The 26,440-nt window shown below is 42.2% G+C and overlaps 1 protein-coding gene across 1 annotated transcript; it reads right to left on the bottom strand.

Moving 5' to 3' along the window:
* Positions 1–6,272: 6,272 nt before the first annotated feature.
* LOC101838482 (hepatitis A virus cellular receptor 1 homolog) lies at positions 6,273–20,644 on the bottom strand. The gene is made up of 7 exons (XM_040747971.1): positions 20,068–20,644; positions 17,474–17,809; positions 14,354–14,383; positions 12,481–12,500; positions 11,897–12,002; positions 9,677–9,710; positions 6,273–7,860 (listed from the first exon to the last, which is right to left on the bottom strand). Exons 1-7 carry the CDS (start codon positions 20,114–20,116, stop codon positions 7,698–7,700), a joined length of 738 nt encoding a protein of 245 aa, XP_040603905.1. The 5' UTR covers positions 20,117–20,644; the 3' UTR covers positions 6,273–7,697.
* Between the last annotated feature and the right edge of the window lie 5,796 nt (positions 20,645–26,440).

Below are 26,440 nucleotides of genomic sequence, written 5' to 3'. Positions count from 1 at the left end.
CTGGTTCATTTGGAGTTCTAAATGTATAACTGTCTCCAGATCATATTTACATTTAAATTTATTTCTGAATTAGGTGCTAGAATGAGAGACAACGCAGAAATGAAGGGAGCAGGACACAGGCTCTGCCTGAGAGAAGTCCTATTCCAGGTGTGACAGAGTTTGGGACTGTCACTGGTTCATTTGGAGTTCTAAATGTATAACTGTCTCCAGATCATATTTACACTTAAATTTATTTCAAAAAGACAAAGTATTTTTCACAGTGGATCAATTTGTCACAATCAATGAAATACTTGGTTTTGTCGAGAGTTAACAAAGGCTGTTGTGTTGGTATCTTCCATTGCCAGTTTGGTTGTTGAGAAGAGCAGAGTTTGCAAGAGGGTAATAATTTCTATTTCAGTTTTAGTAATCCTTGATGCTCAAACCATAGGGGAGAGGATACTGGATCTCAGTCCACATTCCACCGCTGTTCTACAGAGTTCTAGGGAATAAGTATGTGTCTGATTGGGGGCTTCTTGGAGAAGGACAGAGCATTGAAGGGTTGCTGAGTGGGGTTTCCTCATCTGCTCTAGAAACCACAGTGTTTTCTTTTTATTATATTTGAGGCAGTTACACATCAAATTAGGGCTTTAGCTTCCTGGCTCCTTCATGATTCCCTGTCTGGTGGCTGCCAGGTTCTGCAGTTGTGATGCCTGTACTGTCCTTCAGTCGTCCTAAGGATGTGTGATAGATGTTTGCAGTCAAGAACATGATACTAGTGCATTATGTGAAACTGAATGTATGGAACTCAATGGAAAACAGAGAATACACATGAGTAAGACCAAGCCCTGGGCTCTAATCCTAACACTGAGTAGCAACAGTAGGATAACTTGTTCTGTGTTCCTATTTCTTTCTGTCTTTTTTGTTTCTTTTTTTCAAGATAGGATTTCCCTGTGTAGTTTTGAAACCTGTCTAGAATTAACTCTTGTAGACCAGGCTGGTCTTGAACTCACAGAGATCCGCCTGCCTCTGCCTCCCAAGTGCTAGGATTAAAGGCGTGTGCCAACACCTCCCGGCTCTTTCCAACTATTTGATATTACCATTTCCACACTGACCTTGAGAGTTTCTGAGGAATTGTGGGGATTGCTCATGGCTAAGAGTGTCTGCTGCTCTTGCAGAGGACCTGGGTTGGGTTTCCAGCACCCACAGTGGGAGTTTTATATATGCCTGTGACCCTAGCTCCAGGGGATATGTCACTCCCCTTCTGGCCCTGTGGGTACACATAACTACATAAATATAAATAAATAATATAAATAAATCTTAAATGAAATAAAAATGGGTCTTTGAAGATGGAAAACCTACAGAGTGTGAATTTTCCCACAATAAAATTTCATAATAGTAAGAGATCAGGAGTTTGTGTTCAGTAAATGACTTAACTATTGTTACATTCATAAACCTCTTATATGACATCTTTCCTTAAAGAATGTTTTCATTAGAAATACTTCATTCTTTGTAATTCTCTCACACCACAGGGAAAAAAATGCTAACTCAAGGGATCAATAGGATGGAAGGAAAGGCATTTAGTTATCATGAAAAAATCCCATATATGTGGTTTTTAGCTTTACCTTGTTTTGTTTTGTTGAGACAAGATCTTGCTAAGTCACCTCTGTTGTCCTGAGATTTCCATCTGTACATTAGGCTAGCCTGGAATTTTCAGAGAGCTACCTACCCCTGTTTCCTGAATGCTGGCATGGAAGTTGTGTACTGCCTTGCCTGGGACAAGACTTGTTTGATCACATTGAATGGTGTTTCAATATTGATCTCCCGAGACACTGTCGATTCCATTGCCTGCACTCTGCCTTGGAAGAAGATAGTTTCAACATTTGACTGTATGCACATTCATTAATAAAATGCATGGTTTGTGCTCATCTCCAAGGCTGTAAGCCTTGGTGCTGAGGAAGAGCAGCAGCGGGTGAGGAAGTAAACTGCCTACGGAGGGGGCAGAGGCTGAACCGAGCTAGTCTTGGCGACTAGGAGGCTACAGTGGAGCAGGTCTCGCTGAGCAGTAGACTGCAGGAAGGAGAGCTGGGCAGAGCCTGCACTGGGGAGGAGCAGAAGACAATCCAGCCCACAAGCAGGGTCACTTTGTAGGCAATGCATGCACTCTGGTTTGAGGACAGCAGGCCCTCACACACATCCTCTAACAACAGTGTCTCCCCGGGGACCACCCTGCCAGGATGGACTTGAGCTCTGTGTTCTTCGGGATCAGCTTGGAAGGAAAAGGAAGCACTCCCTGGGATGTAGAAGGGAGACTACTGTAGCTCTGAGCATACACCATCCCTCTCCCCTCCATCACGCTCTACCAGTGTCTTCCCAGGTCAACTCGGTGTCACCTGGAAGGAGGGCATGGGAGGCTGGAGTGGGACCTGAGCTTTCAGGTCATGACCTGCCTGTTCTTTCTGACACAGTCCCGTCCACCGCATGGGCCTGGAACTCCGGCTTTGTCACTGAAGGGGTGGAATGCAAACTATGAGCTAGGGAGAGAGAGACTCGAGCCCATGGAGGCCACAGGCTTCTGCTGGCTTCAGGAGGAAGAGGGAGCTAATGCACAAGAGTCCCCTGGCCTTTGGAAGCACATCAGATGGACTCCAGTTAGAGAAGAGTTTCCCTTGTGAAAATAAATGCACTTGGCAGCAAAAAAAAAATGTGGGGTTTGGGGGCTAGACTTGTGGCTCATCAGCTAAGCACACTAGCCACTCTTCTAGAGGATCTGGTTTGATTCCCAGCACTTACAAGGTGGCTCACAGTGTTCTGAGCTCTAGCTCCAGGGGATCAGACACTTGCTTTAGGCATTTATGGAAACTGCAAGCCTGTGGTTCACAGGCATACATGCAAGCAAAACACCCATACACACCAAGTGACAAAATAATAATAAAAAAATAAAAGGTATTGTGCCTCTTAAAAATGACTTTTTTTCATCAGTCACTGGATGAAGGTTCTGTTTCCCAGACTCTCTGGCAATGGGATTGTGTGCTGGCACTCCCCTGATTCATGTCTAAAATCCATAAATGAGTGACTACGTACCATGTTTCTCCTCAGATACACACAGATAAATACTGAATTCAACTCCTGGAATCCAGTATCAGAAAGGGATAACTGATGGGCAAAGGAGTTAAGACTGGGTTGGTGTAACCCACAGAAACAGTTGACCTGAACAAGGGGGAGCTCTTGGACCCCAGGTTAATGGCTGTATGGAAAGCATGGGACTGACCCAAGCCCCCTGAATGTGGGTTCCAGTGAGGAGGCCTAGGTAATCTATGGGGCCTTAGGTAGTATTTATTTCTAAAATACAAGTTGACTTTGAGTGCCCATCCCACAGTGAGGGATGTTATCTCAGCCTGGACTCTTGAAGGAGGGCCTAGATCCTACTACCCTAGATGACATGACTCTGGAGATCTACCATGGAGGGCCTTACCCTCCCTGGGGATCAGAGTGGAGATGGGTGGGGAGCTGGGGCCTGGTGGGAGGGATGGGGAGGAGGGGAGGGAAAGGGAGCTGGGATTGACATGTGAAACAAACTTGTTTCTAACTTAACTTTAAAAAAAGGAAAAAAGAACAATAGCCATGTAACATCATAACACATCAAAACATAAAAATAAAATACTGTCAAAAAATGACTTTTTTTTCAGGTTCACCACTTCATTTGAATAGGCATTTTCATCTTGCTATGGGGAGTATTCCCAGCGTGTGAACAGATGTGTCAACAGTTGTCAGGGGAACTGGGGAGATGGCTAAGGCTATAAAAGGATTTTCCCAAGAGTGAAGACCCGAGGTTGAATATAAGGACCCATGTGAAAAGCAGGATATGGCTGTGTGTATCTGTAATCACAGACTGGGAAGAAAAGACACAAAAGCAAAGAAATGGGTATTCCTCTGCACAGAAATATTATATCAGGTGAGCCAACCATGGTGGTACCTGCTGTTAGTAATTTCAAGACCAGCCTGGTCAACTTAGTGAGTTCCAGGTAGACAGGGCTACATAGACTCTGTCTCAGTGGTGGGGGTGGGGAGTACGTAGGGGGTTTAATGAGGTGATGGGCACACATGTTGGCACCCTGGATTAGGATTCTGCATAAGTCACAAACTATTCAAGTTCTTTCATTTCTGTTAGTCTCTGCTTCCCTTTCTGTCCAAGGGGAGGCCACTGAGACCTCTAGATATCCTGTCTTAGAAAGTGCCCTCCTGCCTCTTTAAGAAGCTTGAATATTCACAGATTGGCCAAATATATAATGAAAGATATCTATAATTTTATTTAAAAATAGTCACTTAGTTCATGTCTTGTATAACATTTCTGTATCAGCTTTTAATCAGTCTCTCTCTCCCTCTCTCTCTCCCTCTCCGTGTGTGAGTGTGTGTGTGTGTGTGTGTGTGTGTGTGTGTGTGTGTGTGTGTGTGTGATATTATGAGTCCTTGGGATTGAACTCAGGTATCAGGCAAGTGCTTTTATTCATAGAACCAATTTGCTAGCTATTACTTAAAAGGTTAATAAGAATTGATTCTATTTCAGTTAGATATTAAGTAACCTTAGTGTAATGGATTATTAGTTGTTTTCATATTTACCTTGGGCTGGCACTGTTGCTCATATTCTGGGCTAAGGGATTGATGAAATGAAATCAGGGCTCTTTCTAGTTGGATGTAAACCATCAGCTTCCTCAGATGTCAGCTTCATAAGGAGGAGCTAAATTCTTCCTAGGGTCAAGGAAGTTGTTCAGGAAGTCAAACAGGATAGAAGAAACTGATCTCAGAGAACTTCACAGAGGCCTGGAGCAGACAGGCCTTGAAGTCTCTCAGCCTCTGAACGGGAGCCTTCCTTCCACAGCTCAGTCAACTCCAGGCCAAGAGATGATGACTAGGACCTAGTGGTCAACTTTAGCATGAGAAAACGGGGGAGTAGTGTGGGAAGACAGGAAGAAGGCAGATCCTTGTGAAATTTGAAGCTAGCATGGTCTATATAGAAAATAAGTTAGCTTGGACTATCTACAGAGTTTAACATAGTAACACCCTACCCAGATGGACGGACGGACAGACAGGAAAGGAAGGAGGAGAGGAAGGGAGGGAAGGAGGGAGGGAGGAAGGAAGGAAGGAAGGAAGGAAGGAAGAAGAAACTGCAGCCAGCCTACCTAAGCCCCTGTCCCCAGTGCCCAGGCCAGCCCACAAGCACGTGCCCATGCATGATATGCACTTCCTTTCTAAGCCAAGCCTCCAATCCTGCCTCAACTCCTAGAGACACTGAGGGAGGGACAAGTGACCCAGAGATAGCAATGAAAAAAAGGACATCCAGCAGAGTCAGCCACCTGAGGCAATAGGAACTTGGGAGGGGGAATAAAGGCGAGCCTAAATTCTGGAATAAACGAGCAAGCGAAGACCAGGGCCAGTGGCCAGGGGACAGGGCACAGGCATCAGGGCCAGGGCCACTTTTCTGTCCTGCCAGCTGATGCCCAAATAACCACACATACACTGAATATTAATTGCACATGCTCAGCTGGTAGCTTAGGCTTGTTTTTAGCTAGCTCTTACAGTTTAAATTAACCAGTTTCTATTAATCTATGTGCTTCCCTAAGGTTGGTTTACCTCATGTATGTAATTCCCATCCTGCTTGCTCTACATCTCATGGCATCTCCTCTGGCTCCTCCCTTCTTCTTCCCATTATCCTCCTAGCCTGACTGTCCCACCCAATATCTCCCTGCCCAGCTACAGGCCAGTCAACTCTTTATTAACCAGTGAAAGTAATACATATTTACACTATGCAAAGTTTGTTCCACAGAAATTCCTCATTAGGCCTTTCTTTTCTCTGAGTCCCTGGCTCCTCTTCTGTCCAAGGGTGATCACATAAACCTCCGGATTTCCTGTTTCTGGAAAATGTCACCTGCCTTGAAAATAACTTTGGATATCCTCTAATTTTACCAAATACGATGTGGTCATCATTTCACTTAAGAAAAGAAGGTCATTTATCCATGTCTTCTTGTTGTGGGCCTCTCCCTGGAGTAATCACTTGAGACAGAAGATGGCACTGATGGCCCAAAGCCTGGATAGCTATGAAAAGGCTTCAATGATGGGTCCAGAAGTATTCTCATTTTTCCTGTTTTTCCTTTTATTGAAAATAGTCTTTTCCATACTATCTCAATTCCTCCTAGGTCCTCCCAATTTCCTGTCTTATCCTAATCCACACCATTTCTCTCTTGTTAGAAAACAACCAGACATTTAAAGAATAATAATAAAATAATACAAAACGGGCAGGCAAACAAGCAATTGTTTATAGAGCATATGTGACAGTCAGCAGGTTGTCAAGGCCAGTGACCCATTGCTTCAGCTGTTTCTCCAGGTCATTCTGTTGCAAGTAACTAGTGAAGTCATTCTTGGCAAATAGTCAATACAAACTGTGCTTTAGGTAAATCACTAAATAAATCAGTATCTAATTATTGGTCTTTTCTATCTTATTCCGTAACATAATGTAGCTTTTTAAAATTTATTACACCTTAGTTATTTAGTGTGCATGAATGTACATGGTTATGTGTATGCATGGATGTGCATTTGTGCAGGGGTGTGTGTGTGTGTGTGTGTGTGTGTGGTGTGTACAGTTGCCATGGAGGGTATGCAGAGATAAAAGGACAACTAGGGGGAGCCAGAGCTCAGGGGGACAGAAAAACTGACATAAAAGTTAATACCCCCTCAAAAATCAGCTGTTGTCAACAATCCAGCTGGCAATAAAGATTCCAATACCAAATATTTCATTGATTGTGACAAACTGATCCACTCTGAAAATGCTTTGTCCTTCTGAAATAAATTTAAATATAAATATGGTCTGGAGACAATTATACATTTAGACTCTGAATGAACCAGTGATATTTCCAAACTCTGTCACACCTGGACTAGGGCTTCTCTCAGGCAGAGCCTGTGTCCTGCTCCCTCCTTTCCCCTTCATTTCTGCATGGTCTCCTTCTAGCACCTAGTTCAGAGCCCAGCAGGTGAGTACAGGAACACTGAGCCTCAAGTCAGAAGTGTAGCAGATATAGTACTAATGAACTCAATCCTTTGGTCCACTATTTTCTTCCCCTAATGCCTGCCTGAGCCATATTCACCATGACAACCCCTCCTGACTTGAAACACCCATCCTTATCCTAAGATCAACCACATAGCAATAAATCATATTTCATATTTCATGAGCCATTTAAAAGCATGCACACTTTAGGCTCCTTTCTGTTTACCTACCAGAGAAATTAAAACCTGAAGTTCCCATGACTTAAGCCCTTTTGGGAAAGGTGAGGAAACAGACTTTTTGAGTTACAATAAAATAAAATAAAACCACAAAGTACTTCTAAATTAAGTCTTGCCCCCCCATTTAGTTTTTTGGTTTTTTTTTTAATTTTTACATCCTATTCCTGTCTTCTTGATATTTTAAGACAGGTTATTTCCTGCATTACCAATGATTGTCTTTCATGGACACAAGACTTACGGAATCTAAAGAACACAAGAAATTCTCAAGTATTCATGTGTGAGAGAACACTCTCCTGTGTGTGACAAAGCTAAGTACTACCTATGCATATGAACATTTAGAGGGCCATCTCTCTGTTATTGCTGGCAAGTGGGAACACCAGAAGTACTGACACAGAATACAGCCTTGCAGCTCAAAGGGTGTCCAGCATGGAGATACTCCATCACTTTCACCTACAGTCTTGGAATGATGTCATCTTAGAGGGCAGCTGGGAGTTTATCCTGGGATAGAAATTGTCTTCAATAGTGTAGACTGTATCTTTTGGTTCCACTGTAATTTCAAAAGCTTCATTGCTATAATCATGGAAGACAACTGGACTGCAGAGAGAGTTGCTGAAAAAGAATTAAAAGGTCACTTTTCAGGTCTGCATAGAGAGTTCATTTGTGATTCAACAAGACAGGAGCCCCATCCACAAAAACTGTAACAGGGAATAAATAGCAGCACACGGGGAAGCAATAGTAAAGTCACAGAAGCATTTGCTTAATAAAACCAGCAGAGACAGCTGATCTGAACAAGGGGGAGCTCTCAGACCCAAGACCGACAGCAGGGAGGCCACCATGGGACTGATCCAGACCCCCTGAGTGTGAGAGTCAGTAAGGAGGCCTGGGCAACCTACGATTCCCTGGGCAGTAAGTAGATCAGTGTTTATCCCTGGCATACAAACTGACTTTGTGTGTCCATAACACAAAGAGGGATGCTCTCTCAGCCTGGACTCTTAGGGGGAGTGCCTGGACCCTGCCCTGAGTGAAATGACAGACTCTAGATATCCCCTATGTGGAAGGAAGTGGGGTTAGTGTGGGAGGCTGGGGGGAATGGGGGGGGGGTGCAGGAGGAGGGGAGGGAGAGGGAACTGGGATTGACATGTGAAACAAGCTATTTAAAATTAAAATAATAAAATAAAATAAATAGACATCAAAGAAAGAAATATTTAACAAAATTAGTTCTTATTGGCATCCATCAAGACACTCATGTAAGAGAACACAAAAGTACAATGACTAAAAAGACAGATACCCAACATCAAACCTAGTTACCTAATCAATCAGGGTGTGCACTTTGGAACTGGGCTAAAGACCGGATGACTCCTGTATTTGCAGCTTAGAACTGTGGCCCTTTAGGAAAGGTTAGGAGGACCTGGTGACCCAAGCTAGATCCCTGGACCCACAGAAAGGTAGAAGGAGACAGCCAGCTTCAGAAAGCTGTCCTGTGGCCTTCACAGATGCCATTGAACTGCATGTGTACACACAGGCTCACCAACAATAGCAACAACACCTCCCACCACAATAATAAATAATTCTTGTTTAAAAAAGAAATGGTTTTAAAATAGTATCTGCACACACTAATGCTAACATAGAGGGGAAATGTGTAAAACAAGGAAACAGGCCCTTTCCACAGGGCTGGTGGTCTGGGAAGCAGTTGCAAAGTTCATAGTGTGGCACACGCTCACGCAACACATGCGCAAAAACATCAGGCACTGTCGGGAGAGGAACTAATTTGGGGAAAGAACTGCTGGTGTTTGTTGGGCATCCTTTCCCATTATGTGTGGGAGGGGATTTTACTCTAATGGCCACAGTGGACTGCTATGTGAGTAGCAACTCAGAGTAGAAAATGGACTAACTTTAACTCATGGGTAGTGTTTTGACAGAGTGCAGTTTTGTCTTTTGTACAATGGCCATCTCTACTGCTGAAATGTAGAACCAGTCAGCCACATGAAGAACACTTGTGCTGCCATTTACAAAGAAGATGGGACAAAGCTTTTCTCCCGTGGGTGGGTAGCAAACGTACATGTACAGAACCATGATAGAGTCAGAAAGCTCAGGTGAGCGAATGTGACAACTGACAGAACAAAAGTCTTTTTCTTTTGTTTTGACCTTCATTTTTGTATTATGGTTTCATCTGTTTTTTTCCTTTTGTTGAGATAGAGAGAATATAACATAGGGTAGGTAGAAAGTGGTGTGATCTAAGAGGAGTTAGTTGGTGGGTGGAAAAGAACATGACCAAAATGGGTAATATGAGGAACACTTTAATTAAAAATAAGTAAATAAAAAAGAGGAGAAGGAGAAAGAGGATAAAAGGAAAAGAAAACAAGGAACAAGGAGAAATCTACAAGACCACAAGTTCCAAACAATTGGCAAAGCCGAGACAACTTACCTCTCTTTCTTCTTCTTTCTCCTGTGACTGCACTCTGAAATGGAGTGGGGGCAGTGGGAGGAGTTTAAAGGAAATTTGAACATGTCATCAAAAACATCCATTGATCTTTTCTTCTAATCAAGGCTATTGTTTCTGTTTATAATTGAACCATTCCCTGGTGACCATGGGAAGTTCATTCCTTCCTCTACCCCATAGGAAGTTTCTTCCCTGCCTTTCTGGTTTGATGCATTCACCCAGGTAGCATTCCTAAAGTGCTAGAATGGCATTGGTAAATTCTTTCACTGAAAGTCTAGGGTTTTAAATTAGCTGCTGGAGAACAAGCTAAACATGGACTCTCCTAGCAACCTGAGACATAAGGTCTGACCAAAGGTTTCATCCCTCAAGAATCTTTTTAAAAATGTCACTTAGATAGCAATATACTGACTTTGGCTCCTTCCATAATGTTGCTCAGGAAATGTGTACCAATTCCTCAGCCTCCGCTTCCTGTCAAAGACCTTTAGACTCCCTGTAGCCACCCTCCCTCAGGGGAGAATAAACAACTTTGGGCTAAGAAAATGAATATATTTGCAGTATTTTATGCAATCTATATTCTCCTCTTTTGGACATTATCCTACTGTTTTAGTCTAAGCTAGCTGTGACCTGTGATCCTTCTGAATCAATAGCCTGTGTCCTGGGATTGCAGGTGTACACCAGCAGGACCTGTTTATATAATCATTATGAATAACCAAGTTCCAAATATTCCAGAGAAACATCCTGATGTTTGACACATGTATACTTATTCACAAATTTCTACCCAGTCGTGTGAAACCGGTTAGTGATGAACTCATGAGTGGTATCTTGAAAAGACAAAGGCTGATATTCTTACACAGGGAATGGGCTACATGGACAGAAATACCACGTGTACTCCCACAAACCTTACAGGAGAGGTCTATGCAGGCCTGAGTGCCACTCTCAAAGAACTCTGTTCCAGTGTTAGTCATACAGTTTTCCCTCCAATGTCTTATTTGCCTCTTCTATTAAATATGTTCCAGAAAATTCAACAGTATGACCATAGAGCCAAAACCATATCTGCAGTCCAGCAGAGAAGACACCATAGCTCTTATAATGGTCTCTTGCCTTCCAGACTACAAGAGTGCATAAAAACTCTTGTTCCATAGTATTTAATTTCTGTTTCTTTAAAAATTTATTCTCCCGTGTGTGTGTGTGTGTGTGTGTGTGTGTGTGTGTGTACATATGCATGCCCCCTTGTGTGTCAGTGTGAGTATGTACTCAAAAGAGAAAGCACCTGCTAAATCTAGAGGCATCCCATGGAGATGTAGTAACAGACAGTTGTGAGTCACCCATTTCAGATCTAGGATGGAACGCACATCCTCTGTAAGAGCAGTCCTGGTCCTAAGTGCTGAACCATGTCTTCAGCCCCAAATTAAATTTCTTTATGGTACATGTGAATTTAATTTTTCTCTTGAGGTGTCCAACAGTTGAAATATAAAACACATGCTATAAGACACAGAAGGATAAGAAGTTCAACTCTGGCCTCACCTACACTGTAAGTTCATTGCCAGCCTGGGATATGTAAGGCAGATGGTCTAAAAACTCCAAGGGACAGAAAATTCAACAGTATGACCATAGAGCCAAAACCATATCTGCACAAATCCAAGGGACACAAATCTAACAAACCATGGCACCTAAGCAAAGAACCACTAGTGTTTAAACTTTACTAGTTATAGGAAAAGGGAATCTCCATGATACTGTAACAGCAGTCGTAGAACATGTCCTAAGTGTTAAAAATCATCTCAGGGTATAGTAGGTTCTAACACATCCCCTGGGATCCAGAAGGGACTATCATGCGTATCTTAGATCAGGGAACACAGAAATCATGTGAAGGTAGGCAGAGAGGCAGAGTGGCTGAGAATCCTTACTCTAGTTCCTTGGTCTAGGAAATACACATGAAACATACCGCCTACTAAAGGGCTAACGAAGACAGAGGAAGTGCCATCTTGAGAGAAATGTCAGAAGACACCATCTAACAAGAATAAGTGTGGAGTAAGCCTTTTCCTACCATCAAAATCAACGTTCAGGACACCTATTTTGATCCATGGATTTAAAGTGGCTTTGCACTATGCTACACTTTGCTCTGCCAAAATTCCTTGGATTTTGTGCTCATTTCTCGAGGAGACCCATTCCCATTCCTAATGCTGAAGTCTTGATAAAATTACTCACTTATGGCCAACAGGATGCTCGTGAGGAGCAGCAGCACAACAGACACGGGGATTCCAATATAGAGGCCCATAGTGGAGATCAGGGGGTGCGATGTGGGGACCACTTTCTAAGGAAACATCAATCATTGAAGAGGCACCAAATGAGATGAGCAGAAAATACATCCTAGTCCTCAACCTAGACTTTCCCTCCATTTCCAGTGGCTAATCTCGAAGAAGCAAGTATGTGGGAGTGTGCACCTTGATTCCCAGTACTTGAGAGGCAGAGGCAGAGTTCCAAGGCAGTCTGGTCTGCATAGCAGTTCTGGGACAGCCAGGGCCACATGGAGAAATCATATGTTAAATACAATAGTCTAGAGCATGCAGATAAAATCAAACAACCCAAGCTGGTACTGAGCTGTTCAACCTAGACATTGCAGTCTTCAAAGTGTCTAGGAGAAGGATGGGAATGTTTTCCATGTGATTTGAGGGAGCAACATGGTTGCATTATCTTGTGAGTGATTATATATGCACTAATAGTCAGCGGGTTGTTCAACCGCGGAGAAAAACAATGGCTCCTATGTAAGTCAATGCTCTGATTACTTGAACCGTGTGCTCAGCTGCTGGGTCTGGTTTTTCCTCACAGATCTTAATTGTCTTGTAAAAGGCAATTCTGGATTCAGCTTTTGTTTATTTGTTTGTTTTTGAGACAGGACCTTACTTCTCACTATGTAGCTACAGTTTGCTGAACTCTCTGTGTAAATCAGGCTGTCCTTGAACTCATAGAGATGGTTCGGACTCTGTCTATTTACAGTGGGGATTAGAGCAATGGTCCACTATGTCTGGCAAGATTTACATCTTTCAAAAAGTACTCAGAATAAGTTGCTCCGGATGCAGCCTTATTAACACCCTGTGATCAGACAGAAATGAGGAATCTCCCCTAGTGCCCAGATGCAGGTGATCAGAGATCAGTACATACTGGAATAAGCAGGAGACAGGCTGGCAGCAGGTGAGGCCCCTCTAATAGCTTAGCATTAATCTACTAACCCTCACCAGAGCCCATGGAGGGTTTAACTGCAAGGAAAGTGAGGACCAGAGACCAGATCTTTGCCAGTGTATGAGCCTCATCTCTGGACTCACAATCCTGGCTCCTCTGCTTAGTCAGGGGGAGCATAGACAGGTTAGTTAAGCTCTGTGAGTCCTGACTCTATATCCTCAAACAGTGTGTTCAGTGGGTTCTTGGTAATGGGATTCTCAGGTGTTCTTGACAAACACTGTGGGGATATAAAGCAGTGTTCATTGGTTTTGAGAAAGGGTCTCATGTACCCTAGACTGCCCTGGCACTCACTAAGTAGCCATAATGATGAACTTCTGATCCTCATGTCTACACCTCCCGAGTGCCTGAATCCCAGGAGGGTCCACCGTACCCACATGAACATTTACTTCAGAACATTTCCTGATTCTGAATGACAGTAATGGCCATACTTTCTCAGTCATCTTTACATTTTTTCAAACTTTTCGTAAGATGTAGTCTAGGAAGTTGGTCTACAGATTCAAGATGTAGCATGACGTTGCTAGTCTTGGGGGGCACACACCTAAAAATCACAGGACTTGAGAAGTAGAGACAGGAGACCCTGGATTTCATGATCAGCTTCATAGAAAATTCAAGGTCTCCAGGAGACCCTGTCTCAAAAACAAACAGAAAACCTAGACACCAGCACACAACGGTATCTGTGTGCACGGCTCTCAATGCACCTAGAGCCAGACTGACAGCTCCAGAATCCAGATTTTGCTAATTCTTGTTTTAAATTTAATTCTAAACTATTCCTTCTTGCTGGTACAGATGACTGTACTTCAGTTAACAGAGCTCAGGTACAACTTGATCATGCACGGTTGTATTAAAAACAGCACAAGTCTGCTCATTTAGCAATACTTTCAACATGGCAAGATGGTTTCTGATGTTGCACTAGGATACATAAATTTTTTAAATATATTCTCTTCTAGTTAGCTCATTCTTTTTTTAGCCCAACTTTAACCATATAAAATCAGTCAATTTTTCTGTGTGTCCTTACCTCCCTCCATTGCTTTGTAAATTATCTTTTATTGGGCAGTTCTAACAGACTTGCTTCTTGACACCCTTTTTATACTAAAATTCTTCCCTTCACAATGGATTTATTATCATACATTTAATACTGTCTTTGTCTCTCTGGAATTTTTGAGACAAGATCTCACTGTGTAACTCAAGATGACCTGGTAGTCCAGGCTATGCTCAATTTGGCATCTCCTATGTCAGCTTCCTGAATCCTACAATAAAGGAATAAACAACTGTGCTTGATCTCTTTCTCTTCTTCTCTTTCTTCTTCTTTTGAGACAAAAGTCTGTTAACTAAATTGACTTACAGAGTCTTTAAATGTAACATGATTCCAGGAAGACAGACAAGTGAATATTGACATTAACACAGGGAGGGATATACTTACAGTGCGATGTGAAGATGTCACAGTGATGATGTAAACTTCTCAAAAAGAATGAAAATTATCATTAGAAAAATATTATACTTTCATTATAGACACTACACATATTCATACCAATTTCTACAGTGGATTGAAAGTTAAATAATATGGTCAAAACTATAGGTACACAGTGCATCACACTAAATACTACCATTTTGTTAAATTTCTCGAGAACTTTGTGCCTCTTAACCTTTCTGTTCTGGCATCATGGAAAATTCTCTCTTTCTCTGTTTGTCTCTCTCCTTCAGAAAAATGCAAGTACATGCTCAGGATTGTCTACACATTTAGGTGAAGCAGAGAACTCAGTCGTGGACCAGTTTAAGGTGCCACCTTATCTACACTTCCATCTGAGCTGAAAGGCCATACACATCCACAGGTCAGGAAACTCTGCTCAGTGCATTAAACCCTGGAAAATTACAGACCCTATGAAGCTGTTGTTTGGGACCCAGTTGAAAACCGTTCACCTATATTATACTTCTGACTTGACTCTCATGAGAAGGACTCTGGATCCTAAAATACATGGTTTTCACCTGGTTTTGGAGTCTGCGTTTTCACTGATGGTGGACGAGTAGAGGCAGAGATTCTGGTTGAAGTTTGAGCATCTGCAGGTCTTGTTGGAGTAATTGTGTGTTTTGTTGTAGTTGTGGATCTCATTGAAGCAGTTATGAGTTTTGTAGTAGTTTCACGTTTCCTTGGAGTAGGTGGGGGTTTTATGGTAGTTGCTGGTCTCTGTGGAGTAGTTGTGGGTTTTGCCATTATTGTGGGTCTCCTTGAAGAAGTTGCAGGTTTCGTGGTAGATGGTGGTCTCCTTGAAGTAGTCATGGATTTTATGGTTGGTGAGGGTCTCCTTGTAGTAATTTTGGGTTTCGTTAGAGTAGTTTTGGAACTCATTGAAGTAGGTCTGGGCAAGCTTGTAATTGTAAGTCTCCTTGAAGATCTTGTTGGAACTCCTGAACATGAAAGCAAGGGTCAGCAAAGCAAGAAGAAAGAAGAGCCTTCTATATACCCACTCTAGCACATCAATCCAACTTGGCTATGGCAGAGCAGGGCAGTGGAGACAGCTCACCAATAGGAGGCCGCAGCACTGACAACATGGAGATGAGAACAGAGTCCATGTTTCTAAAGACACACTTTGTAAATAAATGACAGATGTCAGGTCCTCAGATGTCTAAGCATCTCTGTGACACTGAGAAGGTGTGGGACCCTGGGATTGATCCTCTTCCTATCAGTGGTGACAGACTTCACCCATGGATGCCACGCTCAGCATGTTCAACACAGTCAGTCCTGAGAAGACATACCACAGAGGGCTGCATCATAGCCGAAGGCTAACTAGGCTAGTTGACCCATGAGAGATGGCATACAAGGCCCAAGATTAAAGCATTTGCACATTTGGGTAGAGAGTGGACACAGTCATCTATGGTTTCTTCTAATCTGAGAAAAGGAGGATGAAAAGCCCTTATCCAAAAATTCTTGGTGCCCAGAGTTTCAGAATTTGGATATTTCTGAAAACTTAATAATATGTGCATATAGCTCATGATGGGTCTCAAGTATATATATGAATTGATGTACCATTCATGAGCATATACTTTACATTCATAGCTTACAGCTAAATTATAAACTCCTAATAAGTCTGCATATGAAATTTCACAGTATTGAGTGTTCCAGGCAGTGCCTAAGAGATTTCAAATCTTGAAGCACTGCAGATTTTGGATTTGGGGACAAGGCATTCAACCCATAATTCTCAAATCAAGAAAATCAGGAGTGCTGTATGAATCCAAACAGCTTACTGATGGTCTGAGAATGCAGAGACTTTAATTAAGGGAAAATGTTGCTGTGAAAGAAGTAGTCAGTAAGTGTCCCAACAGGGGTACACACTGTTTTTTGTCACCTGTTATGGTTTCCCCATGAACACCTTCCTTCAATCTTAACTCTACTATATATAAAATAAGACCTGAAATACTCTTGTCTTTAAAGGATATGATGTAAATTGGAAGCCAGTAGAATTAGCATTCAGCCCACTTTTAAAATTAAAAAAAAATGTGTGTGTTCACTTATTTCTATTGCTCTCTCCTCTGTTCCTCTAGTGAATAAAACCCTCTGAAAACAAAACATGCAGCTTGCACATTTGAAACTCATAAGGTGTATGGTGTGGTGTGTGTGTGTGTGTGTGTGTGTGTGTGTGTGTGTGTGTGTGTGTGTGTGTGTGTGTGTCCTCGTAATTTACCATGGCCAAAGTGTGGAGGTCAGAAGAAAACTTGAGAGTTGGTTCTCACCTTCTACCAAGTAGGTTTCAAACATTCAGGTCATCAAGCTTTACCCCCTGAGCCATTTGACTGGCCCTCAAGTATCTTTCCTATAGAGGGTCAAATAATAAGTGTCTTGGCTCAGGAACCAAAGAATATGTGTTCTTGGGCAAGCACTCATGTCAATCAGCTTGAAAGTCACTACTGCCAACACAGCAAGGAGTAGGTGTGGCTGTGCTACAATAAAACAATTCACATCAGTGAATGGATCTGTTTCAAACCTGGCCTGGCCAGCCTATGGTTTGCTTGAACCAGTCTAATGTGTGGGCAGAGGCTTGAGTACAATACAAACCCTCCCAGGGGAATAAAGTTCTCTGAGGTGAGAGAAAAGCAAGCATGTGAACAATCTAGTCAGAAGATCACTATGACAACAACCAGGAAAGAATCATCACCTCGGGAGCTTCCCTAGTCTTGCTCTGGGACATTTTGGGAAAGTCTGAAGGAGCTGATGACAACCTGAGATACATGGGACAATGTCATTTAAAAAAAGCAGCTGGGAGATGGTGGCGCACGCCTTTAATCCTAGCACTCGGGAGGCAGAGGCATTCGATCTCTGTGAATTCCAGGCCAGCCTAGTCTACAGAGCGAGTACCAGGATGAGCTTCAAAGCAACACAGAGAAACTCTGTCTCGAAAGACCAAATAAATAAATAAGTAAAATTAAAAGCAAATGTTTAACCACAAGCATGGTTTTCAGAACCTTCATTTCCTTGTTCTAGGAAAAGAACAAATAGCTAACAAACAGAGACTCGGTTCACTTGCAAGACATAAAGCAACAAGGCCGGCTTACCTGGCTGAACCCGCAATGAGACGGTCAGTCTCTGTACACCATTCGGGTCCTTCATTTCCACTCGACAGCAGTAGAGACCACTGTCACTCTCAGTGGTATTCTCTATTGTCAAGGACACATCTCCTTCAAGAAGCTGTCCCTCCAGCTGGTAGCGATTGTTTGTCTGATAGTAGATCTTGTGTCCATCAGCCCAGATAAGTGTTTGTACACATGTATCCCCGCATTCCCCTTGGTCCCAACACATGGATGAGATCCCATTAGAGACTGGATAAGTACATGGCAGTTTCACAGGGTGACCCACCACTCCGTGCACTTCTGGGAAACAATACACAGCAGCTGTGATTTTAAAAAAAGAAAGTGGAATTGGAGAATGAGCACTCATCATTTGCCTACAATTGATTTTTATTTCTTTCCCATTTTTCCTTTTGGCTCAACTAGGCCTGACCCTAGGACATAGGGCATGGGAGACATATGTTCCATCATTATGCTCCATGCTTCTTTGCATTTTTCTTTGCAGAGTTTTCATAGCTTAACATTTTCACTATAAACAATTTTCTGTTAGCTTGTTCTTCCAAGTGATTATATAACAGCTATGCGTGTGGATAAAGCAACTTACTGCACTGTATTATATTCACACTGTATCTTTTTAATTCTTTTGTATTTATTTATTTCTCACTGTCTCTTTCTCTCTTTGCTCATTCCTTTTTCTTTTTGAGAGAGAGATCACTAGATAGTTATCATAGGCCTAGAACTCTCTATGTAAACTAGGCTAGCCTGAAACCCATGGAGATCCACCTTTAACTCTGCCTTCTGACTTAAAGGCACACACCACCACGCCTGACCTGTTGGCTTGTTTTTAGACAGGATCTTGCTCTGTGGCCCAGGCTGGCTTATACTTACTATCCTCCTGACTCAGAATCCTGAGAAATGGGACTTCGAGTGTGTGCCACTGACATTAGCTCTAAGTCTTAAAATTTTAAAGTTGCTCTCCCAGAAGTTGTGCATGATGATGGGTGCCTGCCAAGCTGGAAGTCAAAGGTGAAATCAGAAAACTAGGGAATTCACAACCAGCCTGGGCTTATGAGACCCCGCCTCAAACTGACCTTAACTCCCCTCAATGCTACTGAAAATGAAACCCTAACTTTACCCACCTCTCCTATACAAAGCCCAGGCCTTGTTTGCAGCATTTTTGGTATAAAGGCAGAGCTTTACTAGCTTCAACATCAATTTTCAGAATTCCTTTTGTTTGAGCATATGGTTTTCTTTCTTTCTTTTTTCTTTTTTGAGACAAGGTCTTGCTATGTAACCCCTGACCAGCTTCAGTATTTAGAACTCTGTATGGAGAACTGGCTGCCTGAATTCATGGACATCTGCCTGCCTCTACCTCCCCAGTGCAGGGATTAAAACTGTGCACCACCAGGGCAAGCTCACAATCAGTTTTGCAATAACATCAGGAGGAATGTGGCCTTATGATCAATTCTTTAAAAATTAAAAAAAATACAAACCTGAACAAGGATCCATGCTTATATGTTAACATTCCAGAAACTGAACAACGCTCACTTATAAAGTGCAACCACAAAATCAGAATGTTAAATCAAGAACTAAACCTTGCAACTTTTAAACCTAAAATAAAATTGTAATATGTATCTGTTGAGATGATGGTTTAAAATCCCCATTTCCATTGCTTCCATGTAAGGAATATCTGAGGACTGAAGATGCAGCTCTTGGGTACCATGCTCACCTCGCCCATACCAGCCCCTGGATTGGATCCCAGCACAGGAACAAACAGATGAACAAACAGCACAAAACAGTGAATTGTGAGATTCACTGTCTAGTTACTTGTCTTCAGGCTGCACCGTCAGCATGGGACATGGTCTGAGACTGCACGTTCCTTGTTCTATAAAATGAGTGTGTAACGAGTGTGTATTTCTCACTGGGACACTTGTCACTTGATTTTGCCTAATAAATTTTTAGAATCACAAGCATGATATATATTATAATACAATTATAGAAATGTCTGATAAGAATTAACAGCCTTTCACAATTCTACTTCCCAAAGGTTAGATTGTAAAGTTAGAATGTGTACCAAATGAAGGGGCTCACACCTATAATCTAAGCACTTGGAAGGTAGGAACAGGAGGATCAAAAGTTTGAGATCATTCTTAGCAGTCTATTATATCTGGGGCCAACCAAGACTCTCTAGTACCCTGTCTCAAAAATTTAATACGCAATTCACTATTTTCTTCTGTATCACAGAGTGTTTTCGGTTAACATTTTTAATTAAGTAATTGAAGATGAGGGATTTTTAGCAGCGTATGGGACAAATGAAGATTATATCCTTTCTTCAGCCATCATGCAATGACTACAACATGCATGTACTATACCCATCTTACTTGAATGTAACATGCATGTACATATATTCACCACTTACCTGACAGTCTTGTGGGCCTTATTTTTGTGATTCAGATAGATTAAGAAGTTTCTTTAGAGCTACAATTTCATCCTGGTTCCTTGTTATAATACAGACCTCAGAGAAGCTATTTTTCCTCTGAACCGCCATCCTCCTAGCCCTCCCCAGCTTACCTCTCACTTACCTGAGAGAAAGAGTAAGAGGCCTGAAATGAGGACTTGAGGATTTATCATGGCGTTGACCTGAAGGACAATGACAAGACACTGGTTAACTGTGGCACTCACCTCATAGAATCTGAACAGGTCTTAATTGTCAGGAAGCAACTTATCTTTGCACCCTGGTAGAGTGAATTATGTGGGCCTGCTCCACTGGCAATGAGAGAAATCCATAATCAAAAGCTTCATCCAGGGCTCTGGAAATTCTCCATGGTGGTGGTCTCTGTGCCTTCCCATGGACAAGGAAAGCTGTCCTCCCAAACACCCTGGTCCTTTCCCACATACAGTCCTCAATCTCAATCCTGGTCTTGGCACAAGTAAGACAGCAAACAAAAAAAACTTGAAGGCAGAGATAAGAGTGTGTTCTCTCTGAGGAACCCTAAGCAAGGACCAGTCTTCTAACAGTGGTGTACTTGCCCTCTGGTAGACTAGTGGCTGTTTCTGCTCAGTAGCCACAGCGGTTGATTCCCAAGCCTCGATCAAGTTCATTATTAGCAAGATGGACTGAGAAGAATGGAGGTGTTATGTCTAAGCACATTGTCCCAAACAGGTCAAAGGCCAGGGTTTTGAAGTTTTTCATTTTAGTTCTGCTGTAACCACTAATAGACTGGGGCTAAGAAATATGAACAAATAATCAAATAATACTCTCATTAAAACATTACTATTGGGCTACTTCAATGGTCTATGGTTAAGAGTGTCCACTGCTCTTACAGAAAATCTGAGAGAGGTTCCTAGCACCCATGTTGGGAGGCTGAGAACCACTATCCCTGGAGATTCAGAAGACATAGACATTCCTCGGACACTATTGCTCCAACACAACATCACCACACACAGATACACAAAGATACAAAATTAAAACAGCAAATATAAATCTTATAATAACTTTAAAATCATATATTCATAAAATTACAAAGTATTCAATTGAAGTACTAACATAATATTACATTTTTACTCTTTCATATACTTGTTTACTGCCTTCAAGAGAATACATATGATTCTATGAATCTATACTCTATCATGTTGCTTGCATCTATCTAGGAAATTAAGATTTGTTTAGAAAATATAGACTGCATCCTTAACCTGGGTGAATGAACACATAAACAGAGGGAGAAAACAACAAAGAAAGCATAAAGCAAGGTAAGGGAGCTCGTGTGGAAGGTTTGGATGGTGTACGGTGCAACTTTAACTGGGACTGGCCCACTTCAATGGACTTGCTAAGAGCTGCTCTTCTTCCCAAACTGACCTCTCCCTTCCCATCTCCAACACTCCAACTAAAGCAAAATTTAGTTATTTCAGCCCTTGGCTACCTCATTGCTAACACAAAACCTCAAATGTCTGCAGCCAATTGAGGCTCCTTACACTGTATACAAGTTATGTCATACAAAATTTCCTTATTTGCAAACCAAAAATGTCGATGAATGAACATCACAGTAAATATATCTCCCTGGTCTCCTTTCCTTGTTATTATATAATATTACATATCTTTTTATAATCACTGACCTAAATAATCGGGGCTTAATTCAAGAGTAACAAATTCTTTGCTACAGTGTTTATCTTATTTTTTCACGTTAACTTTGCTTAAGAAGGCTTTAATAGCCGGGCAGTGGTGGCGCACACCTTTAATCCCAGCACTTGGGAGGCAGAGGCAGGCGGATCTCTGTGAGTTCGAGGCCGGGCTGGACCGATAGCCTCCAAAACAATACAGAGAACTCTGTCTTGTAAAAATCAAAAAAAGAAGAAGAAGAAGAAGAAGAAGAAGAAGAAGAAGAAGAAGAAGAAGAAGAAGAAGAAGAAGAAGAAGAAGAAGAAGAAGAAGAAGAAGAAGAAGAAGAAGAAGAAGGCTTTAATAGCTCATCTATGAAGTTCGTCATTGCATTTAAATGAAGATCCACCTTCCAAGAATCCAGAGAATTTAATTGGATGCTAATTTGCCCTAATGTCTAGAGACTCACTCCCCATTGTCCTAATATCCCACATACAACCCCACATCATCCCATAAACAGTTCCATATGGTACAGAAACTCCACAGAGCACTATGCTCTGCTTCTCTCTAACATGAGTCTGTAGAAGATCTTGCTTACCTGTCACTTAAGAGAGTGGAAACTTTTTGTTCCAGTTTCTTCTTGTTGTTCCCTGCTGCTGAGGGATGTTTCCAGATCTATTTACAGTAGAGGAGTCTCTCTTATAAGTCCATCCTTATCTCCAGGCCACATTTTCACCTGTTCTGTGTGAAAATTGAGTCTCCCTGTCCTCCAATCTACCTATTAGATAGCATCTATTCACTGATACAAACTATTGGAGAACTTAAGTGAGTGAGAGCATTGCTAATGTGCCCTGGGCTGTTTCCCAAGTGCAACAAAGATCTTCACTTGAGATGTGATTCTAGGCCTGGAGGCCATGCTGCTTTTGAGATGGCTGCCGAGTGAAGGGACTTTAACACCTGGACCAACCCTCTCAATTTACAGGTGAATAAACTGCACTCCAGGAAGAAGAAGAAACTGTGGATACCAGGAGTCCCTGGAACAAGGGCAGAGGGGACACCTGGCTCTTATTACAACCCTGGATGCCTTCTACTTACATCTTCCTAATAAATCTTTCCTAGAAGCCCATGCTCAGATGAAATAGATGAAAGAATACATCTAGTCCACTGCTTCCCCATCTGGCAACTAGAGGGTAATATGTTGTTGAAGCAAGTATTTCTAGAAGCAATTATGAATTTTTTAGGGTGTCCTCATTCTTAAAAACCAAATAAATTAATAAACTACCAGCCAACCAACCATGAATGGTCTTCTCAAGATACTGAGGACAATGTCACAGATTTTTTTTGAGGCTAAAACTTCTGGCCCATCACCATCTGTGTAGGTGAAACCTGCTGTTCCCACACCCATTTAGGGGAAGACAGGTGGGTCACAAGGATTTAATCACATTAGGCTTTACTAAGTGGAGTTAGGATGATCATTTCTGTTTTTAGTTGGATGTGTGTGTGTGTGTGTGTGTGTGTGTGTATTTAGCATATGCATGTGTACCACATGTATGGATGAGTCCACAAATATCAGAAGCGGGCCTTGGATTATCTGGAATTGGAGGTACAGTTGTTAGATGCCATGAGGGTGCTGGGAACTGAGCATAGAGCTCTCTACCACTGAGCCATCCCTCCATCCCTGAAGCTCTGTATTTTTGTATCATTTGAATATAGATTAAATGCAAGTTATTCATTTTTAAGATTTCAAATACATATTTGAGAAGGGGAGAGAGTGTGTGTATGCGTGTATCACATGTATGAATTCCTTTGGAAGTCATAAGAAGGCATCTTTTTCCTTGAAGCTGGATTTACTGGACATTTTGAGCCACCTAATACAGATGCTGGGGAACAGATCATTTTCTCTAGAAGAGGAACAACTTCTTAAGGGTGAAGGCAGATCTCTAAACCCATGGTAAGTATTTTAAGCTTTAAATAAGCAAACAAACGAACACATGAGTGTCACCTTCCCACTGGCTAGAGTCTTTTCTCCATAAAAAGCAAGCTGAGCAACAGTATTTGTCATTTTCTACTCCCTGACTACACATGCAAGGCCACTAGTTGTCTCATCCAACTGTCATCATGCTCCTCATATAATGAACTATACCCTCCAACTAAGAGAAAAAAAGTATTCCTTTCTCCTTTAAAAGAATTAAAATAATGTTTTAAAAGGCAAGTCTCTAGACTATGCATTGTTACAAAGATCATTTTCATTAACCTGATGTGGTTTTCTAAGCTTAATTGCCAGCCTCCCTTTCTTCCAGAAGGACAGACTATCCCATGATGACAAACTTGTGGAAGGATGGAAGATTGCATGCACACAAGAGATGTACTTAAACACACATTTTACTCAGCCAGTAGAGATGCTTTCAGTCATCATGTGTTTACCTGGGGCAGTTGTTAGAACCTGTCATATGTATCCTTCCATGAAGTCTCCAATTCATTTGTTTTGAACAATTGCTCATCTGGCCATCCTTCCCCATGAGTCAGCTGAATTGAAGCAATTTTAAGACTGAGAATTTGTGTTTCCAGAGAAAAGAGAAAAGAAAATGGTCAAGAACTCCTTCCCTGTGTCCTTCAGAATGTAATGGCAGGGGATCTGCTCCATGACCACTGTGTCTTACTGTAATCCTTTGCCTGGGTCTTGAAATCCCTGCTGCATTCTGACTTCCTAGAGGGAAAAACTCACGAATCTTTGCATCTGTGGTACACAGCTTGGGTTTGCAATGCAGCAGGTATGTGCCCATCCTTCCAACCACAGCACAGATGCTGGTTTTACCAACTATGACTCAGGCGTTGTGTAGGTTCCTATGGTATGGCATGCTATTAGTGACTAATTCTGACATGAGGGGTGGATTACAATAAGCTACCCAAGAAGTAAACTGGACTAGGGAGAACAGATTGTTGCTGAGGACACATTTAAAATGGAAAGTGATAGATATGAGGCAGGTCTTCAAACCATCAGAGAGAGGTATACTAAAAAGAGGGAACAGGCATGGAATAGGTACAGGGACCAGAAGAACTCAGGCTGTCCTAGAAGCAGACAGGAAGACAGTCAGGGCAGCTAAAACAGAGAGGGCAAGGAGGGACTGGCAAAGGCAGGAGAAAGGCAGTCTCCCCACACACACCTCAGAAAATGGCTGAGAGGTCCTCAACAACAGAGTAGGTGAATCTGATTGATACTTTCTAACACATTTTTATTATATATTTAAATTAGGAACAAGCTTTCTTCCCATGTCAGTCCCAGTTCTCTCTCTCTCCCCTCTATACCCATTCTTCCCCACCAGTCCGCCCAATACCCACCCAACCCCCACTCCATTCCTCAGGGAGGGTAAGGCCCTCCATGGGGGATCTCTAGAGTCTGTCATTTCCTTCTAGGGATAGTCCAGGCCCTCCCTCACGGGTCCAGATTGAGAGAGCATCCCTCAATGTAGGATGGGTACCCAAAATCCGTTTGTGTGTCAAGGATAAATACTGATCTACTACCCAAAGCCCCATAGATTGCCTGGGTCTCCTCACTAACAGCCACATTCAGGGGGTCTGGATCAGTCCCATGCTGGCCTCTCAGCCATAGTCTGGAGTCCAAGATCTCCCCCCTTGTTCAGTTCAGCTGTTCCTCTGGGTTTCACCAACCCAGTCTTGACCCCTATGCTCATCACTCGTCCTCTCTGTCACTGGGTTCCAGGAGTTCAGTTCAGTGTTTAGCTGTGGGTGTCTACCTCTGCTTCTGTCTGTCACTGGATGGAGGTTCTTGGATGGTATGTAAGACAATGGTCAAAATCATTATCAGGGAGGGGCATTTAAGGTAGTCTCTCCACTACTGCTTAGTTTGCCAGTTGGTGTCATCCTTGTAGATCTCTGGAGATCTCACTAGTGCCAGATCTCCCCTCAAACCTAGAATGGCTCGCTCTATTATGGTATCTCTCATCCTGCTCTCCTCTATTCTTCCCCCAACTAAACCTTCCTGCTCCCACATGTCCTCCTCTGCTTACATGCAGCCCTCATTGTATTAGTACCAGACATGGTCTAGAAGTATAAAGCAATTTGCATACCTCTCTTGGGAATCCCAATGTTAAAGTTAAACTCTGCCTTTTTTTTGAAGTTCAAGTGGCTGTTTTTTTGTTTGTTTGTTTTTGCTTATTTATTTTGAGATGAGGTCCTTGTAGCCCAGGAACCTCAGTTTCTGTAGCTGAGGCTGGTCTTAGACTCTTGATCTTCCTGCTCCAAAGCACCAGATTTCAAGTAAGCAACAGTCACCTCATTTGTCTTTTCCACTGTATTTTTTTATTTTTTAAACATTTCTCAGAGATTATCATAATCTTTGCATGTTATTTATTTAGTGATTTGTGTTCATTTGTTTATGTATAGCCGTGGAGCTGTGTTCCCACTCCTGGTGTTGATTTGGAAACAGGGTCTTTCTATGTAAACCAGTCTGACATCATACCAGCGATCCCTATACTTAGTGCTGGAATTTCACTCATGTACTGGAACTGTACTCACGTGCAACCACACCCAGTGAAAGCATTCACACTTGAGGAACCAATCCCATGACTCCCAGTAAGGAACATGGCTCTGTTCTTTGTTTTGATCAAGGTTCCATGGTTCAAAGGTTCCAAGGATCCACAATGCTGACATTAGAGGAAACTGGATGATTACAGGGACACTTGCAATTTTGCTGCAGGTCCAAAATCTTTCAGGATAAAAAGTTGAACAACAACGACAAAGAAATAAATAATCCAGGGAGATCTGTATCTTCCCAGACTATTGTAAACACAGAAACACAGATAGAGATACACAGAGTGTTCTTGTGACATGTTAACTGG

This window comes from Mesocricetus auratus, unplaced genomic scaffold, assembly GCF_017639785.1.
Source record: "Mesocricetus auratus isolate SY011 unplaced genomic scaffold, BCM_Maur_2.0 Super-Scaffold_100007, whole genome shotgun sequence".
NCBI classification, from domain to species: Eukaryota; Metazoa; Chordata; class Mammalia; order Rodentia; family Cricetidae; genus Mesocricetus; species Mesocricetus auratus.
This window is presented reverse-complemented; position numbering and strand designations above follow the sequence as displayed.

Excerpts from the sequence above, each read along its gene's own strand:
- LOC101838482 (XM_040747971.1), bottom strand. The coding sequence starts at position 20,116 with ATGATAAATCCTCAAGTCCTCATTTCAGGCCTCTTACTCTTTCTCTCA. Across the intron at positions 17,810-20,067 it reads CCTCTTACTCTTTCTCTCAG|CTGCTGTGTATTGTTTCCCA; the intron begins GTAAGTGAGAGG and ends TTAAAATCACAG. Across the intron at positions 14,384-17,473 it reads CTCATTGCGGGTTCAGCCAG|TTTACATCATCACTGTGACA; the intron begins GTAAGCCGGCCT and ends CTTTTTGAGAAG.